The 20,464-nt window shown below is 49.0% G+C and overlaps 1 protein-coding gene across 2 annotated transcripts in view; it reads right to left on the reverse strand.

Annotated features, from left to right (window-relative positions):
* The window catches only part of LOC122375160, a 47,386-nt gene that overhangs the window by 5,821 nt on the left and 21,101 nt on the right, over positions 1–20,464 (reverse strand). Inside the window, exons 8-23 of one of the 2 annotated variants that reach the window (XM_043354390.1) lie at positions 20,180–20,389; positions 13,855–13,947; positions 13,507–13,568; positions 12,231–12,376; positions 11,888–11,984; positions 11,495–11,604; positions 4,174–4,390; positions 3,667–3,840; positions 3,377–3,450; positions 3,058–3,102; positions 2,490–2,617; positions 2,037–2,163; positions 1,614–1,765; positions 1,169–1,403; positions 762–889; positions 223–313 (exon numbers count right to left, since the gene is read on the reverse strand). In XM_043354390.1, coding sequence (XP_043210325.1) covers positions 223–313; positions 762–889; positions 1,169–1,403; positions 1,614–1,765; positions 2,037–2,163; positions 2,490–2,617; positions 3,058–3,102; positions 3,377–3,450; positions 3,667–3,840; positions 4,174–4,390; positions 11,495–11,604; positions 11,888–11,984; positions 12,231–12,376; positions 13,507–13,568; positions 13,855–13,947; positions 20,180–20,389 — 2,089 coding nt within the window. Of the gene's footprint in view, positions 1–222; positions 320–761; positions 890–1,168; positions 1,404–1,613; positions 1,766–2,036; positions 2,164–2,489; positions 2,618–3,057; positions 3,103–3,376; positions 3,451–3,666; positions 3,841–4,173; positions 4,391–11,494; positions 11,605–11,887; positions 11,985–12,230; positions 12,377–13,506; positions 13,569–13,854; positions 13,948–20,179; positions 20,390–20,464 lie in introns of both variants that reach the window. The other variant, XM_043354389.1, reaches the window with a different exon arrangement.

The raw sequence follows: 20,464 nt of genomic DNA on the forward strand, positions 1-20,464 counted from the left end.
ATTGGTCAGCGCTTGTTCACAAATGACAAATTCAGTAATAACTGTTCAAAAGAAATTTGCATCGAATACAACGACGTTACCAATAACATAAAATGGTTACAAAAAGAAAACAACGCAGGATTTGTTTACATGTCCCTTCAAAACGCCAATGAAACTGTTCAGGTCCACTAGCGGTCCTGCGATCCGTCTAACCAGTAGGTATGCTCAGTAGTCAGTACTGACCGGGACTGGTGGGGCAGAGATCATCAGCAGTAGATGTGGGCTCGCTGACTCCGCACTCGTGACTCAGCTGGTCACGGTCTTCGTCTGTCTCCTGAAACTGGCCCGAGATCGTGAAATGTACACACAATCGTGAGTCGTGAGTCATACTCGTGAATCAGCTGATCACTGCCATCTTCCGTCTTCTAAAACTTAGCCGCGCTCGTGTAATTTTCAAACTCAACGCGTATTTATAAAAACGATTAAGTCTGAGCTGCTTCACGATGAAGTTGTCGCATAAAGTAGTAGCTCTTACAGCAGTGGAGTAAGGATCACGGAAGAGGTTGCCGCATCTTTTCTGGCAAAACGGCAATTTGTATGGTTTTGGCATTACGTTCAACGATCCGGTCACAAAATGACTACCCGCCAGCTTTACTTAGCCGCCAGCTTAGCTTAGTGATTACAAAAACAAACCGGTCTGGACGTTAGATCGATTGCATTTAAATCGTTGCGGTAAACCGATACCGTACGAATCGGGAACCGCTGTGTTAGACCATTCTCACCTGCCGGTTTTTCTGCTGAGACGGCAGATGGAAGGTGAAACTGATGGGTTCCTCTGGATTGAAGTCGTCCCCTTCACCCAGCTCCTCCATTGGAGGACTCATACTCAGCGGAGGACTGTGAGGGGACGCTGGAAAACAAGAAAAACAAGTCATCTATCTGATTATGAGGCACGCCTCTAAAAAGATGTCGCCGAGTGAAAGTTGGTGTGGTTCGTAATTGGTACACGTAGCCTTGATCGTGAGTCGTGACAAAAATCAGCAAGCTTTGAAAGAACGTTGTTGTCACCATCATGGCTCTTGCAACGATTTTTTCGTTATTTATCATCGCTACGAACTTCCATTGCAGGTTTTTATTTGTATCGTCAGAGGTTTCATATCTGATTGGTAAAATTTAAATTAGCCTGTACCTCGAGCGGTGCAGAGAAGCAGCATCTCCCTCTGCAGCTCCTCCACTTTCTTGCTCAGCTGACTGGGCAGTGTCGACCAATCAGCGGCCTGCCAGGCCGGCTTGTCGTCACCTCTCAGCCAATCAGGAGGCGTCTCCGTGTTCCGTGACCAACTTCTGCTGTGGTGACCTTGAGAATAGGACCGCGTTGGTCGTTTGCCCTGTCGTGGCCCGAGAGCCTTCTCAAGTCGCTTGGCCTGGAAGTGGACAGCACAATCAATGAGGGATAGTAAATAGCATGTAAAGATGCGTGGGCTCTTTCAGTCAAATGCTACAATTCGATGGACCTTTCATAAAAATGCAACCACTTGGCTATAAGAAAGTAGAAACCGCACAACGACAGTGTAAATCTGTCTTTTTCTACAGCCATGATAATTCTTCAAAAATAAATGCATAAAAGTCCCCACCTGCGATAGGAGATCGGTGCTGATAGCTTGTAGCTTGTCCACCGTTTTCTTATCGATCTGTTTTCTGCGAGCACCAGGAGAAGGCAGGAGAAGCCCCTCCGCTGCGTCCACCTGAAGCGCTTCTGTGGTGGCAGAGGCTTCTTCTGGAGCATCTGCAAATAATGATGGATAAGTCAAACGCGTTCCTGGCATAAACACCCAATTATCGCACCTTGAGGTCACATGGTTTCGGGATCTATGTCTTCGTGGGTGAGTTGGGCAAATTAACACACTTCGAGGCTAGCGAAATGCATTTTCGTGTTCGAAGAACTAGCATAGCGCTCATTCACCGATCAATTATACCATAGACTTGTCTAGATACTATATAAGATACCGTAATCACTAGTCTGATTATTGGATATGACCAAGAGTATCAGCTCTTACCTTTGGTGTCGTGCGCCTGTTCGCTAGCGACGTCTATGGAGGATCCAGCGGCGTGTAGTTTCCTCATATTGCCCACCAGATGTCGGGCCAGGTCCGCCTGCTGGTCGCTGTGGTGCTGAAGCGAAGCCTGAAAGAACGCCGCCAATAAGTACACTTATCTCCAATTATTATACTCAACAAATGCTGAAAGACTGTACGACGCTCTTAGCTGAACTTTTACAAATACACTTCCCTAAAACATTCCAAAGGCAACATTCTGAAGCGCTTTGACTCTGTCCTACCGGGACAAGCCTGTTCCAACGGGATGCATTCTACCATTGTCACACACCTACGATTGGTCCCACTAGAATAATGTATGTCCATTACTCTTAACCCATTATCCATTCCGTATCCGTGAAATAATCTAAACAGACCGGACAGTCATCACCCAACAACACGGAGCTTTTCGTTTACCTGAATCTGTTCCCGCTCCTCCTGAAGTCGAGCCCCGGTGCCCTGGAGCTCATTACACCGCTGCTGTAGATTCTCCAGCATCTGGAGGTTGTTTTCTACTAGTTCTTCCTCCGCCTTCAGTCCGTCACCTGCAGGAAACATTGAAGCAAGCAAACAAACAAATATTTAGTAAGCTTGCACCAATGAGACGAAAGAAAGCGCAACAGCCGTCCGTGGTCAATTGTGAGTTGCAAAAACGTCCGATTTGCGATTTTTTAGCGCTCTCATCTCTCAACAGAGTGAATGGGATTCGCGTTTGATTGAATTTTTCCGTCCGCTTCAGATGACTCGATGCGTGGGAAATGTAGCGGGGTCCTTACATCACATAAACAGCATTTATCTGTTACCGTAGCGTGCATGTCTGGGATCAGCAAACAACCAATTCGAAACGCGTACAAGAGTTGATAAACATGCATCGTTTTACATTGTTATTGGAAGGGATAATCGAGTTCCTCGATGCAGATCATAATGCAATTGAAGCAGTGACGTACTTTACCACTGTTAGCACTGATAAATGGTGTAAACGCACCTTCTTTGGTCTGAGTCTTCTTTGTTTTCTCGTTCCGAAGTTTCTCTGAAAAGGATTTAAAATATGTAAAACGGCAGACATTGATAAGACATTAAACAATCGTAACTGTTGAGTTTTTTTCTTAACGTCGCTGTATCACTCGACAGGCCTCGCCTCACTAGGTAATCGTATCCGACCTTTCAGCGATAGTTATAAATAATATTTTAAAGAAAAATGACACGACAACGGCAAAACAACAAAAAGGAGTCATTACGCCCATAAACGAAGATTGACCCTCGATGTAGGCCATTAAAACAGATGTAATATTTATGTTTGTTACCTAGTTCCTGGCGGTGTTCCTCCTGAATCTGAATCATGTTCTGGCCAATTTCTTCCAGCTTCTCCTCCAGGCAGCTGGAACACAGTTCGCCAGCTTAAAAGTGTGCACTGAAGAGTGGCCCGACAGGCGACAAAACTACATTTATTGTTCAAATATACCGCAAAATTACTACTGTCAAAATTACTAAAGCAACGATTCACGCCCTGTGTCTTTTAGACGATTTTCCCATAAAATCGAACAGCATAATACTACCGAAACCAAAAGATTAACCAACAATTAATCAGCCTCACCGGCAAACGTCCTCCTTCTGCTTCAGCTTGTCCAGGATGGAGATGTTGACATCCAACAGGCCCGAGTAGGAGCCCCCGGCCTGCTGCGGGTCGTGCCCCGCGGCTATCTCAGGCACCTCGTATGTCACCAGAAGGTCCTCTCGGGGCCGGTACCGGCCAGGAAGCTCACTGTCACTGTGGAAGTATGTTTTTTAGGAAACAGCTTAGTCATGTGCTCTTATCTACTGAAAATAACTGGTGATGGAGGCAGTCCTATTCACGAAAAAGTGTTGCGAAGATTATACCTATTCAAGAATGGGAAGATGAAATGATAGCAATTTTCTTATGATCAGAGGTAAAGTTCATTCCATTCCATAGCTTTGTGAAACACGGTCGGTGCGAACTGGCGCAATTAGGTTTAAAAAGACATAAATTCAAATCACTGGCAAAAACATAGTCCAATTATATTTTCTTAGCGCTTTTTCGAATTTTCTCACTTCCTGATCATGTGTGCCAAAATTCACCCACCTGCCGCTGGAGTCAATCAGTCTCGTCACTTCGTCGGGGGCGTAGCTGTAGACGGGTTCCTGGGCCTGCACCGGTGGAATGTCCTCCAGAGGAGCAGCTACCACCTCCTCCACGTCCACCAGCACTGCGCATGCGCCGCAGTCAGCTGAGCGGTCAGTTGGCGGCCGGTCCGCCGCGTCCGAACGCAGGTCCGGCTCCGAACACGCCTTCGTAGAATCTGACAGAAAACAAATCATGGATTGGGTGAGCTTTGTGTAAGTAAGGCCAAGATTTTCAGCAATTAGAATCATAAGACCTTTTAACTTAACCAAATTAAAACAAATTTATGCTAAGTGGACCAATGTCAGTAACTAGGATGGTCAAAACAAAGAGGAAAATTCACAAGAAGACAAGACAAAAAAAAACATATCCTATTATCCCGCACCTGCATAATCCTGACATCGCTACCAAGACCTAACAACGAAGGTATTACGAGATCGCCTCGTAATCATTTGCTTTAACCCTATTCCTGGCGGGCTCCGCCGGGACAAGAAACTGGCGGGGGGGGGGCGATTCGGCCCCCCTTCAGATCTCAAAAACTACACATCGCAGCGACAAACGGTAAACGGCATCGGATACGCACGGTCAAGATCTACAATTTTTACTAAGGTCATTTTCAGGTCAGGTCAAAGATGACGTCACAGGGGTCGAAAAAGTCAAAATGGCGGCGCTAGATATGGAGAGAGTTTTTCTCGAATAACTTTCGAATTAGTCAAGATAGGAACAAACTAAGGGCATCATCGTGATCCTCTCGTCAATCCGCATCGAATGATATATATATATATATATATATATATATATATATATATATATATATATATATATATATATATATATATATATATATATATATATATATATATATATATATATATATATATATATATATATATATATATATATATATATATATATATATATATATATATATATATATATGAGAATCAGCAGGTCTGCATTATATATATATATATGTATATATATATATACATATATATATGTATATATATATATACATATATATATCCATCCATCCCAGCCAGACCGCGTTTCTGAGTAGTGTCGACCTACACACTCAGTTCAGCTACCAGCAACTCCTGCCAGAAGCAGTGGCAGTAGTCTGTGCCCCCTCGTACGGGGCCAATAAGTGGCTCCGTCTGACTGGAGACGGAATGAAAATCGTGGCGGACTGTCCGTTCCGGGGCTTCCACAGCCACGTCAGCAGAGGCAAGTTATTCGGTCCAGCCCTCAGCATCATCTTTGTGGACACCAGTGTAACCACCATCGACATGAGGAGTTCTGGCGACCTACCGTCCCCGCTGATGCCGCCAGCAGATGGGATCCAGCTGGATCATGCTACACCCGGCCAGGAACCAAACCAGACCGCGCCCCCAGCAGCTGCGCCAGTATCCGAAACGGGCCAACGGGACGCCAAGGGAGTTGGAACGTGTGATATCACCGCGACCGAGCAAGATGCCATGCGACCCCGGTATGACGCGGCTCCTGCTGGGACGGTTAACTCCTTCAGCCGGCTACGCCGCCTGGCAGTGAAACTTGAAAAATACAAGTCACACAGAGACTTTTTGGAGACCTGTACGGCTGACGGGTTAATACCTCGTGGCTTCCGTTTGACCTGGAAATGCCACTTTGACGACCAGAACGAGGAGGTGGAAAGAACATTGGAGAAGGCGTCACAAGAACTGGTGAGGATCAGCGCGGAAGTGGCTGCAGCCAGGGTCACCCATCTCGAAGGCGAGTACCAGACTCTGTCTGAGCAGGTGGGTGCCAACGCAACAAGAGATGAGCAGGCCCATAGTGCGGTCATAGTGCAGAAGGACGTCCAGCGGACCAAGGACTTCACCACCAGGACGAAGAAACGGAAGCTGGACAGGCTGCGTCCAAACCAGCGGTCCCGGACGGCAGGGGATGGGCCAGGGCAGACACCTAGACCGCCTGAACCCGTGGGAGTCGTCAACCTCTCCTCCAGACAACTGACGCCGACGGAGCTGGCCCTACTGACGCGCGGCCTGTCATTCGTGCCCTCACGGAAGCAGACGGTCGCTCAGCTGACTGCCGAACTCAAGGAATGGGAACGGCTGATGCGACTGCGTGAGTTCTGGCACAACAGCAATGACAACCAGCCGAGGGAAGCAAACGACACGGAGGACGCGGCGTACAAAAAGGCGAAGTGGGTCCCGCCAAAGGGCAGGGATCCATGGCTGGACTTATACTTGGAAGAAGTGACGACCAGCGTATTAAGGGAGACAAGATCACGTGGCATCGGGAACCTATCAGCTGACGAAGAGGAAGCCCTCTCCGGCCTGATCAAGGACGACGACATCGTTATCCGGCCAGCGGATAAGGGCTCGAGCGTCACCATCATGAACACTGCTGATTATATCGATAAGCTCAATCGCGAGATGGCTGACGCTAGCACGTACAGGCCCGTCAATGAAGACAACACGACCGCCATCAACAAGAAGGTCATGAAGCTGGCATCGGAGCTCTATCAGCAGGGCTACATCGGACGGCACCAGAAGGCCTACTTGGCCCCACCGAACCCGCGACCCGGCCGACTCCAGGGGAATCCCAAACTGCATAAGCCCGGCGCCCCGCTGAGGGTTATCGTCAGCGGGGTAGGCCACGCCACCGAGCGGGTCGCGGAGGCGGCAGAGGAGCAACTGCGCACGCACGTGGAGAACCAACCGTCGTTCATCAAGGACACCAGCGATTTTATCAACAAGCTACAGAAGGTGCCGCAGCCGGTGACTGATCAGTACGGTCACATCCCTCTCCTCTTCTGCATGGACGTGAAAAAACTATACCCCAGTGTTCCCAGAGGTGAGGGGATCGAGGCCTGCAGGCGCGCGTTGCGGGACAGGTGTGACCCCGCCATACCGAGTGAAAAGGTGATTGAAATGATCGAACTGGTGCTGGACAACAACAACTTTAACCTCTCCTCGGACAAACATTTCGTCCAGACTGACGGCACGGCCATAGGCTCCAGATTGGGTAAAAACTATGCGTGCACCTATATGGGCGTATGGGAGGAGACATTACTAAGGGATGCGACGTTTAAACCCTCTGTGTACTTCCGCTTCATAGATGATATATTTGGAGTATGGTTACACGGTGAGGAGGAGTTGTATGAGTTCCACCGCCGCGCCAACAACATCCACCCCAAAATTGATGTTGACCTGCGTGTCTCGCGATCCGAGATAGAATTCCTAGACGTGATGGTTAAGTTAGGCACAGATGGCTACATTGAAACAGACATGTTTGAGAAACCCACTGATTCCAAATCCTACCTGCACTTTAGCTCGGATCACCCCTCCCACATGAAAAAGGAAATACCCTACGGCTTGGGTCTTCGCATGAAGAGGATCTGTACCAGGGAGGATGATTACAGGAAGCACAGGGGTAATCTAAAGGGGAGACTTCTGGAGAGAGGCTACCCGGGTTCTCTAGTCGAAAAGGAGCTTAGTAAGGTCGATAAGGTCAAAAGGGACACAATTCTAACCAGTAGAAAGAACAGAGATGTACAACAGAGAGTACCACTAGCCCTCACTTACTCCCGCTACCTTCCCAACATGACAGCCATTCTTAAAAGCAAGCGGCATCTCCTGCACCGCTCTGAGAGGATGGCTAGCATTTTTCCCTCTGACCCAATGGTAGCGTACAAACGAGGCAAAAATCTAGAAGACATACTGGTGCATGGTAAGACTAGGCGGGTGATATCTGGCGAAGGCGAGCGCAAAGTCCAAAACTGTGGTAAGAGTTGTGTCATTTGTAAGCGGACATATGCGAATGGGGAGTTAGTGCAGGGACCGAGACATGGGTGTGTCACCACTTATGACCGAACGATTGGGTGTAGGAGTGTAAATGTGATATATGGGATATGGTGCAATGTGTGTCGATGTGTGTGCTATGTGGGTGAGACGGGCGGCTGTCTGTACACTCGCATCCAGAACCACCTGTCGTCGATAAGGGCCAGTAATCCTGCTGTGTCCCTCCCGGTTCGGCTCCACTTTCTTGCCCCGGGACATAGTATAGATGATGTGTGGGTCGTCGGGCTAGAAAGAGTGTGGAGCCAAGATGTCGAGTACAGGCGGTCAAGAGAGAAGCGGTGGATGAATCTGCTGGGAACGCAAGGCGGAAAGGAGGGAATGAACAAGCGCTACGGATGAACGGGTGTCGGCTGGCGACGAGTTAGACTGACCCGCAGGGCACAGCCGTCAGGCGGCACAGCCTACCACAAAATCTTAAATTAAAATGTCTTCACAAAATTTGGAACAGCAACGCGGCCGGAGGGATCTGGTGATTATGGAATAGGCGTGTATGTCATCGTGTGTAAATTTGAGTCGTTTTCGTTTGGTAGGAGACCGCGTAGTACGTATATTGTCTGAATTTCCTGTTCTGTTTTAATGCGTACATTTTATTGGACGTGCACGAATATGTTTATCACGCTCATGTTGATATGTGCGCCACGTATGTGTTGTGTTGTGCGGCGAAACGATGAGGCCATTTATTCTGACGAAGATAATAATACTTATCGAAACGTCTGAAGCTTTTTCTTATATATATATATATATATGTTGACCTCGAAAGGTCAAGGTCAAAGGTTGACCTCAGGTCACGTGACCTCGAGGTCATCATGTATATCATTCGATGCGTCTTGACAAGCTGAACACAATGAGACCATCCACGTGTCTGTATCTTGTTCCTGTACGGAGTTATTGGCCAAAAACCTTTGGTGACCTTTGATGACGTCACATGACCTCACAGCTGCCCAACAGCAAAACAGACCTCAAGGTAGTGAAGGTTGATCGTATATGAAGTCATGTATGGTATATGGGGCCATTCCGACCCGTTTTAGTGGTAAAAACAGGGAGTTGATTTTTCCCCCATTGACTTATAATGGGGAGGTCGCGAAACTGACCTGACCTTAGGTCACCGATATCAAAATTCCGAAATATACAAATTGCACATACTGGTACCCTAACTAAAGCCTGAAGAGAAGAAATTGATCGGTCAAAAACTCTAGCTCTGGCGTGATTGCAAACTTTTCTGAGGTAGGGTCACCAAACCGCCTCTGGTGACCTGACCTGAGGTCAGATCAACTCAAAATTTTCAGACATGTTGCGTAGAAGTCTTTTAGGAAAAGTCAGAAAATTTGAGCTTCCTAGCTCAACGCGTTTGGGAGAAATAACCAAAAAACCTCAGGGGGGGCTCCTGAGGCCCCCCCCCCCGCCAGGAATAGGGTTAACCCGCGCCCCACTGGGGTCTGTGTATAACACGCCCTACTGGGGGGGGGGGGGGCTATTCATAGCCCCCCCTCCTAACTCCGAAACTACTGGGCCGATCGTCAAAATTCAAACGGCGTCTGATAGCCCCGGAAAAAACTGTCGAGCGAAACCTAATTTCATTGACCTCAAGGTCACCGATGACGTCACAGGTCAGGTCAAAGTAAAAATTATCAGCATTTTGGCTTGTTCACATTTTGGGCTCTGGCCGCCGTCTTACAAGTCAGATCATGCTCATTTTTGGTTTCCACACTCGTGAACAGATGCTTTAGATACCTTGAGGGTACCAAACTTGTACTTTGATTTTCAGGTCAGGGTCAGGTCATCACAGGTCACGGAAATATTATATCATGCGTCGGTCACGTGACACATGTTTTATGGTCCATTTAGGCCATAGATTTCGAATTTGATGTCGTCTGTGTCATTTGAGGTCATTTTGAGTCGAATTTAGCTTAGGTCAGGTCACTTTCAGGTCAAAAAAGGTCAAATTTTGAAGTTAAAATTTTTCAACAAAAAAGGTGTCTATTGGATGCAGTTTGAGCTCAGGAACACGATGGTGCCATTTATATTGGTGTACGATGTCAAATACGTACTGAAAAATTGATTTGAAAAATTAATAATTGTGAATTTTTTGCAATAATGCGTATAACTTGGCCATTTTTGAAGATATTTAGCTAAAACTTGCTAGAGTTAGTCATTATCATGCGTTCTGTCACATATATTCCGGTTTTTTTCGAAAAGTCAAAAACTTTTGGAAAAAAATATAAAAATATAAATTTTGAATATTATTATATAAAATTTTCAAAATTTTCAAAATTTTGAAAATCCGAGATAGCAGTTTGATAGCGCGGTCAATTCTGAGTCCTTTCATGCAAAGAAATTGGATCTAGCTTAAAAACTGAGCTCTTGGGAGCGATTGCCGTGCTTCAATGTTTTGCGTCGAAATCGGACGAACATGACGTCACTCTGACGTCATTTCCGGCCGACCTTTGGTAGCTACGAAGTTCAAATTTTGACACAAGGTGTCAAATTGATGCAGCCGAAGGTACTGAAAGTTTGGCGTCGATTCGTCAAGCGGTTTGGAAGTTATTGCGGAAAAACGGGAGGGGGGGCTATAAATAGCCCCCCCCCCAGTGGGGCGCGGGTTAAGATAGAATTGTCAGGCTGCTGCAATTTATAAAAAAAAAAGAACAGATGCAAATTTCTTCAACTGCTATTCAAATTTTACTAAAATCGCCGGTATGCAAAACACTGCTTTGAAGTTTGAACGAACCACGGTATACACGGTGTAGCGCCGTGCGTTGCTAAGAGCGGGAGGTAGGTAGGCTGCACCGCAGCGCACTAGAGCGCGCGGCACAGCCTAACTTTCAGTGAAAGGAAAGAAATACCGCAGAGGCACGTGTAAGAAGTAATCTTGCGTGTAAGTACCAAGTCTGCGCTCAACTGAAGCACCTGAATGCTTTCACACTTCCCCAGTTACCTTGTCCTGATAAACATCTTATCACCTACGGTTAAACACGTGTAAACAAAGTTAAACAGTCAAACGGAGTTAGGCTAAACAGCCCACCAAGTGCCTCGATTTAGCTGTGAGCGCTAACCTTGACCCTGAGAACTGCCCCTCGCACTGCCAAGAGGGTACAACACCTGACCTTCGTCAGTTCGTCAGTGTCAGTTAGTTATCCGTGCTACCCTGAATTACAATAGAACTGCACTGACCTAACATATGCCTCATACACCTCTGATTGTGCCACGACAATCCGCAAATTTGACCTCAAAAGCACCACCAAACCCTCCAATATATTAGCATAGCCGTCTAAGGATCGAATCCCGATCTTCATAAGCGGCACTTTGTGTTCAGAGAGTGTCTCCCTGACCTCAGACTTCAAAGAAGAGAGTTCCCTGACCTCCGACTCAAAGTTTCAAGAGTTCCAGCCTGTGACTTCTGAGTCCCTCCCTGACCTCTGTAGCCCCTCTCTAACCTCCAAGGGTACCGTCGAGTCCTCCAGCCGTTTTGTCCTCTGATGATTGTCGGCTGTGTTGACCCAGAGCTGATGACGTCAGCTCGGCGAGACTCCCCTCCGACTTACACCTGTGGTCATGAAAGCATAGCAAATGCAGAGTGAACAAAAAAAAAAAAATAAGAAGAAAAATCGAGAACATGAATTATGATATAAAAACGTGCCTCTTTCACACTTGCGAATGCACGCCAACAAGTAACTAACAAGACTGGATTGCACTTCACGGGCTGGGTTGTTCAGTGATCTGCTCTTCTATTTACTTTTACCTAGGTATTTATCGGTATTTCTTCTATTTTAAGTTTCGACGGACGCATATTTCTTTTTTTTAAGGACACATTCATTTTGTGACTTTACCTGACCATGCGCCCTGCGTCCTGTTCAGCCAGCTCATGGGGACGGTAGTTGGGAGCCAGAAGAGCAATCGTTGATGACTCCGAATCGGGTGGGATTCCTGGCAACGAAACGTCAAAGATCGTCGGTGATTTTGAATTATTAGTGCATCAATTTATTCATAATGTGGTTGACATGCTCACCACAAACCGGCCTGCTGACTGTTTTGCTCATGCGTTGTAACTTTCGGTCGTTTTATAACGCTGCTCTTATATTTATCACGGAGCTATCGTTTACTTGGTAGAATAATCACAGTCACTCCATTTTGTTCTGCGTATAACGGTTATTTATAGTTATTTTCTCTTACCACGCCTCTCTTCCCACTCGTAGAGTTTCTTGGTAAAGTTTTTGTTGATGCCCTCGAATCGAAACTCGCCCTCGGCGGTTTTGATCGTGACTTTGTCCTCCTTGTCCTCTTTAGGTCTTCTCATCGCGTCACGAACACGCTCCAGTCTGAAACGAAGAGCGTAGGTGAGGCAGGAAACACACTTAGAAATGCATCCGCTACGGACTGTCTTTGAGAAAAGAAGTATCATGCTGATAGAGATAATCAGGTAAACTAGCATAAAACTTGGAAGGTCTAAAAACAGTACATAACACCGGAGATGAACAGCTACGAGGCATAAAAAAGACATTTCAACAGACGACACAAACTCAAATATATGCTGTATTTAAAACCAGTAAAACGCCTTTTGGGCGAAGAACGAGCGAGCGAGATAGTGAGCCCTGCAGGCTGCACGTGCAGAAGGGCGAGAGGGTACTTCCAACGGGCTTGTGCAAAGCACCCTCCTAACCGGTCGCTAGCGGTGTACCAAATTTGAACGCAATCGGCCCAGCCGTTCCTGAGATCTGGAAGCGACATTCTGCACGTGCGCACGTGCAAACGGGGTCCAAAATGACCTTTGCACGGCACCCTACTAACCGGTCCCTAACCGTGTACCAAATTTGAGCGCAATCGGCCCAGCCGTTCTCGAGATCTGGAAACGCCCCCTGCACGTGCGCACGTGCAGTAGCACCCTAACCGCAACACATGGGAATGCATTGCCTGGTGGGTGCCTACCTGTATGTCAAGTTTCAGCGAAATCGCCCTAGTAATTACCGAGTTACTGAAATGGGAACAAATTTGGCACCTCTTATTGTTGTATTTTGCACGTGCAGTGGGGGTCACTCACATAGATGAAGAGTATCCGACCTTTGGTAGAAGGGATGCAGCTACCCTATAAAAATGACCGCAAGACAATCGCTCAAGCCGCTGCTGAGATATGGGCCTCTCAAAATCATTACTTTTGCAAAACTGCTTGAACACCCTTGGCTTTTCACGTGGCACGTGCCACGGCGGTCACTTAGATGTATCAAAAGTAGTCAATTACGGGGTACAAGGGATGGGGCTACCCAGCAAAAAAGACCGCAGGCCATTCGGTCCAGCGGTTGCTGAGATATAAGCCTCTCAAAAGCGTTACAGGCCGGGCCGGGCCGGGCCGGGCCGGGCCGGGCCGCTCATACTGAGATTTTTCCGTTATATTGAAAAGACTTCGCTTCGCTCGCTGCGCTCGCTCGCTCGTAAAAAGCAGTTATATCCTCACCTGGCCTCCCGATCCAAATATTTCTCCCGCTCTCTTTCTAGCCGTGTTTTCTCTCTTTCAACCTGAAAAGAAAAGAAAACACAAATTCACAACGACGTTAACATCACATAAGAATGATCAATTGTTGCTCATGGACCGATCGGTTGTTGGCGGTAATGGTACGCTGTTACTGCGTTGTGCAACTCACACAACAAAAACCATCGCTTGTATTTGTGATTGCCATCGACAGGTGGTAGTATTGGTAATTTTATTTGTACTTATATTTGTAATTGTCATCGATAATCATGAGCGTCATCTAATGACTATGCAAGTTGACGCATTGAGTAGCGACTCGATGCCGTAGCTGACCTTCTGTAGCTCCCGCTCCAGCCACTGGAGGTCCTTGGTCCTGGTTTGACGGCGCAGTTCTGCCGCCCTCCGCTTCTGACTGCCCGGACTGACCTGCGACACATTGGGAAAGACTCAGCGGTTCGGCTTCGGAAAAGGGGCTTTCAGTGCAACTGGATTGAAAAAGACCTTGCTCATCTTGGGTATCATCATGTTGGGTAAATCATAGTGGACAGACCTCTATACAACTGACAGAAAAGATCGTCGGTGCACAACGTTTAAAAAAAAACTAGAATACCGACGATGAATGAGACAGTCTTCCGCCCATGCTAACTCTGCCGTGCAAAGGAAAAAAAGGGTGAGGTGATTTTAATACATTTTTTGATATTTATATCAAATGAAAGCTCTTTTCGAGGCGAATTCAATGGTGTAGTTCATAAGCATTATTGAATAAAAATTTATGCCGAAAATCTAAATTTGAAAGTTGGCATTAAGCCGTGAGTTGGAATGCCACACAAAATTGGGTTTTGGTCGTGTGGAAAAAAGCCGTGAAATCTCACCCTTTTTTTCCATGATCTAGAGTGCTGGCGATGCAATGGAAAAAAAGGGTGAGATAAAGCGTGCTCCGGGACTGAGAGTGCCTGTGGTGAAGAGCATTTGGCGAGTTTTAATTGACTGACAGTTTTTAAGGGCATATTTGGATATTCAGACAATGAAATAGCACTACAGTTTGTGAGCACGATTGCACAAGCATTTTTCATAATGTTAGGTCGCAAAAGCTTACTGACAATTAGCCCGCCAATTTAAAAACCCACCAAATCCTCCTTACACATCGCCGTACTACGCGTAGTAAACAGCACGCGCGGGCGGCTGGCAGACGTCTGGCGCGCTAATCAAACGTAAAGCGAAGCAATTCTCCCCGAGTTGGTGCCTTTATCCCTGCCTTTTTACAAATATGGGTAAAAAACGCAAATCAATCTCATCCGCTGAGTGTGATAAAAAACGCAAGAAGATTTCGGAAGCGCCGACTGGCTCCGATTTCATCCGAAGGAGAGGAGTCGTACACGTTCGAGTGATTTGGGAAGATAAGACCGCTGGTGAGTCACATTACTCGCCATTGAATGCACTGAAGTGTGAGGAAGAAATCGCTGTTGGGTCGCGGGTGCGAATGAGGCACGGAGGCCGGGAGTGGTTTGGAGCGGTGGCCAAGAGCTCCAAGACTCGCCAGAGCCTTGTGGAAGGTAAGGGACATTGACCCGATATGAAAGGCATGCCAAATCCTCAAATTTTAGCTGATATGGGTTACAGGAGTAGCCAATTCAATTGTGTAGAGCACCATGGAATGTATAAAAATAATGCAGAGCTGCAGCGCCTTTGAGAAGGTTACGTGTGAAAAAATGATATGTCGCTTATGCTATGCTAATGACAAAATGGCAATGCGTAGTGGTTCAGGAGACTGACAAAAAAAAATGTGTTCGGTGCAGAAATTCCGGATGATGATATGCCGCTGGCGATTGTACGTGAACGGCAAAGGTCATCTAATCCCGTGTCCGACAACCTCACCGATCCTGCCGGAAGCAGTTCCTGTCCCGTCCTTGATTCAGCAGCCCTGAGTCAGGTGAGAGAGCTAATTGTTCGTGACATTATCAACCTGTAACTTGTAAGCTGCATGAAGGCTCGCAGCAAAAGCGGTCAAAGATACTGATGTAAAATGGCATTGGAGATTTACCCATTAAAGCTTAATAAAGCGATAAATCGCATCAAATTTTGATTCTTATGCTGTTCATTACATCAACACAATCTACGAGTAATATTCCACTAAGTGTTTGGGCATATTTTTGGCAACTCAAGACACTACGGTAGAAAAATAATAGCAAATTAAGACCCGCTCCTTCAGTTGGTTATGGGAGTGTCGGATTTTTCGTTTCCTTCATAATGCTTGCAGATATTTCGTACAATCAATGATTTGACTTGTCATGGATATCGATTAAAAAATACTTTTTTTTGTACAGGTGCTCTCCCCGGCGGGCAGCTGCGACCCGGCCGCGGAGCAGGGCGTGACCCCGTCCGGTGGCCAGGGGACCTCTGCCGCCGAGCAGGGGACCTCTGCTGGAGAGCGGGCCGTGGAGCAGGGCGTGACCCCGTCCGGTGGCCAGGGGACCTCTGCCGCGGAGCAGGGGACCTCTGCTGGAGAGCGGGCCACGGAGCAGGGCGTGACCCCGTCCAGTGGCCAGGGGACCTCTGCCGCGGAGCACGGGACCTCTGCTGGAGAGCGGGCCGTGGAGCAGGGCGTGACCCCGTCCGGTGGCCAGGGGACCTCTGCCGCGGAGCAGGGGACCTCTGCTGGAGAGCGGGCCGCGGAGCAGGGCGTGACCCCGTCCGGTGGCCAGGGGACCTCTGCCGCGGAGCACGGGACCTCTGCTGGAGAGCGGGCCGCGGAGCAGGGCGTGACCCCGTCCGGTGGCCAGGGGACCTCTGCCGCGGAGCACGGGACCTTTGCTGGGGAGCGGGCCGCGGAGCAGGGCGTGACCCCGTCCGGTGGCCAGGGGACCTCTGCCGCGGAGCAGGGGACCTCTGCTGGAGAGCGGGCCGCGGAGCAGGGCGTGACCCCGTCCGGTGGCCAGGGGACCTCTGCCGCGGAGCAGGGGACCTCTGCTGGAGAGCGGGCCGCGGAGCAGGGCGTGACCCCGTCCGGTGGCCAGGGGACCTCTGCCGCGGAGCAGGGGACCTTTGCTGGAGAGCGGGCCGCGGAGCAGGGCGTGACCCCGTCCGGTGGCCAGGGGACCTCTGCCGCGGAGCAGGGGACCTTTGCTGGAGAGCGGGCCGCGGAGCAGGGCGTGACCCCGTCCGGTGGCCAGGGGACCTCTTCCGCGGAGCACGGGACCTCTGCTGGAGAGCGGGCCGCGGAGCAGGGCGTGACCCCGTCCGGTGGCCAGGGGACCTCTGCCGCGGAGCAGGGCGTGACCCCGTCCGGTGGCCAGGGGACCTCTGCCGCGGAGCAGTGGACCCCGACCGCGGAACAGGGGACTTTTGCAGTGGAGCAGGGCGAGACTCCAGCCGCGGAGCAGGGTACCTCAGCCGCGGAGCAGGGCGGGACCCCAGCCGCAGAGCAGGGGACCTTCGTCGGGGAGCAAGACCCCTGGGCTGTGTCGACAGAGGTCGCGACTCATGACGTGATTGGTCTGACTGACATAAATGACCTAGTTGATCCGGGACCTTTTGATTTCCTGCGACTCCTGGATACGTCCGGCAGTGACATGTCGTCATTCAACGATGTACCCCTCGCTGACCTATCGATTGCTTCCTCTGGTCCCTCTGGTACCGGCGCAGCAGGTGATAGTGACATGGCCCCTATGGCCCCGCCCCACCCACGTAGCGCCGCTCATGCGTCTAGCTGGGGAGGCTTTCCGACAGCACACACCGCAAATGTCGATCCAGACGACCCGAACCCACGGTCCATGGACTGCGGTGGAGATGGACTTGACGCTGCCTCGATTAGCACCCACGGGGCTTCTTCCTCAGTAGATGGGGCATCCGATGCTCCTCGTCCGACAACGGTGGGCAGTCACACGGGCGCAAAAAAACGAGCTCGTACTCAGGAACACCAAATTCTGGGCTTTAAACAGAAGCATGCAGTCCGTCCCATGCCTCCTGCCTGCAGCAATCGCACGTGCTCATTCGGTTGTGCCACTCACTTCAGTGAAGAACAACGCCAGGCCATCAACGAGGCCGTCAATTCACTTTCAAGGGAGGCTAGGATGCAGTGGTACGCCACTCACGTGCGAGACATTACTCCCATTGTCACTGACAGCCCACCACTCACCAACACCGCATCTGCCAAGCGGCGCATCATCGCCTACCGTCTCCCTGTAGCTGGAGAACAGGTCGATCGAAGGGTGTGCAAGGAGTTCTGTCTCACAACCCTCGGCTTCGCAGCGAACAATGACGGTCCGATCATATCTGCCGTGGGACGACTCATCCCAAAGCAGGACAGGCGGGGGCGCGCGGCAAACCCGGTGGCAGCCAGACTCGAGGACGAGCTGCAGCGGCACATTGAGCGGTACCGTCCGATGGCACCGCACTACCGCTACCTGCACGCCCCCAGACGCCGATATCTCGCACCGGACCTCAACGCAGCTGTGATGTACCAGCAGCTTGTGGAGGAAAAGGGCAAGATCTGCTCTTACGAGCGGTTTCGCAAAGCGCTGCGAAGTGCCAACGTGTCGTTCGCTCGCTTAGGCCAAGAAGAGTGCGAGATATGTACTGCATTTGACCACCACGTGAAAACTTGCTTTGAACATGAGTCGTGCAGCACGTGCCAGGAACACGCCGCCCACCACGATCGCGCCGAACAGGCTAGGGCAGAGTACGCCCGAGACCGCGAAACCACAGCGTCAGCAGAGTCGCACCTGATTGTGTCCGTGGACATGATGAGGGTCGCTCTCCTTCCCATCCTCCCTCACAAAGTGTGCGTATTCACCCCGCGACTTGTAACTTACAACGAGACTTTCGCGCCGTTGGGAGGAAAGGGGGCTGTGTCCGTCTTGTGGCACGAGGGCGTGTCTGGCCGAGATGCACCAGACGTCGCTTCAACATTCATAAAGTTCGTGGAGCTGAACCACAACACGAAACAGTTCACCTTCTGGGCAGATAACTGCTCTGCCCAAAACAAAAACTGGACCTTGCTCTCGGCTCTTCAAAATTGTGTCAACAGGAGCGATCTTGCAGTCAAAACCATCACAGTCAAGTTTTTAGAGAAGGGACATACTAGTATGTCTGCTGATGCGGTGCACCAGGTGGTGAGCAAAAAACTTTCAAAATCTAGTGTGCGTGTGCAAGACTTTCGGGACTACGTTGTGGCATGTGAGATGGCGGGCTCAGTGCATGTGATGGCGCCGGGAGATTTTTTCGATGTCAGCAGTGGGGTGAGCGCTACGAAGCTGAAGCGTCTCGCTGATGAGGAGAAGCGACCGCTCCTGCGGGAAATAAAGGTCGTTCAGGTGCGGCGGGACGACGACCGACTGTACGTGAAGGTTGTCCATGGGCACCCAAAGTGGTCGGCTTACGACCTTTTCAAAACAACTTTTATTCCATGTGAGCAGCCAGAGAGGCGAACGACTCCCAGGGGGGTTAACAAGGAAAAGTTGGCCAAAATCATCAACAACCTAACACCTCTTATGGATGGTCATAAGACCGCCTTCTGGCTATCCCTCAACGGGACAAACGTCCGTGACCTGATGGGATAGGCTGCTGCCTAGCCGTCAATAACACGAAAGATGGCTGAGCTGACCAGTGAAATGTTTGAAGTGGTGTTCAGTTTGTAGTCGTATCGACTGTTTTGATGTTTTATAGCCGTCAATACTACGGAAAATGGCTGAAATGTTTGAATGTTTGTATTCGTGTCGACTGTTTGTATCGACTGTTTTCATGTTTGTAGCCGTCAATACTACGGAAAATGGCTGAAATGTTTGAATGTTTGTAGGTATTCGTGTCGACTGTTTGTATCGACTGTTTTGATGTTTTATAGCCGTCAATACTACGGAAAATGGCTGAAATGTTTGAATGTTTGTATTCGTGTCGACTGTTTGATGTTTTAGCAGGATTCCGTAATACAGGAATGACGAACTATTTTGTTTAATTCTGTATAAGGTTTAATGTGGTTAATGTTTAAGACATGTAATAGGTAGGTAATTACGGACTATCAGCTATGATAAAATGGCATTTTCCCAAACCTAGGATGCAATATGCAGCCATCTAGGCATGCAGACTAATTGCGTATTATTCGTCGGACGAATATGATGTCTACCACGTCCGCGTCCTACCAGTATCAACTTAATGAGACCAACCGCCCGCCCTTAAGCTAGGTCAAACACTAGTTAAACCCAGACATTCATTCATTCATTCATTCATTTACGCGTCTACCCTTTTCTTCCACACCGCCAAATGTTTAATAGTTCGTGGCAAAAAGCCGTGAAATCGCTTGATCACCTGACGGCTTTTTTCCACACCGCTTGTTGGAAATTTCGCAAGCCAGTTACAAAGGAAAAAAAAGATAGGCATTTTAAGCTTATCTAAGAAAACATTACACGATTATATTAGTATCAGAAGAAACATTGAAACATGACGTTTTGTTTGGTACCAAAATCGTCATTCTGACGTGTGGCACTTTAAAGTTATAACTCATTTTTGGTCGCGACAACCTTTTCGTCCCTCCTGTGAAATCAATTTTTGGCCAGACAGGATCTCACCCTTTTTTTCCTTTGCACGGCAGAACTACATTCCACTCTGCACTCGGACATGTAGCATTTCTTACCTGAAAACAATGAGGTTCCACTATTCCGCCTACCTGTCCCTGTGATGGTGCCCCATGACCGGCCTTCACCTCTGCCATCTTCATCTTGAGCCTCCACTCCTCGTACTTCTTGTTGAACTCTGACGGCAGGTGCTTCTGCAGCTGCTCCACGTTCTGCTGGGACTTGCCGGCCAGTGCCTTGGCGATCTCCCACTCGGTGAGACGCTTACGGAACTCGGCTGGAAGGTGATCCTCCTCCACCGCCTGCGGAAGATGAAACAACAGTGGAAGGACTCACCTGATATCTTGTTAGTAAAGTTAGTACCCGCAACAGGTAAC

The sequence above is a fragment of the Amphibalanus amphitrite genome, unplaced genomic scaffold (assembly GCF_019059575.1).
Source record: "Amphibalanus amphitrite isolate SeventyFive unplaced genomic scaffold, NRLGWU_Aamphi_draft 001786F_arrow, whole genome shotgun sequence".
Lineage (NCBI taxonomy): Eukaryota > Metazoa > Arthropoda > Thecostraca > Balanomorpha > Balanidae > Amphibalanus > Amphibalanus amphitrite.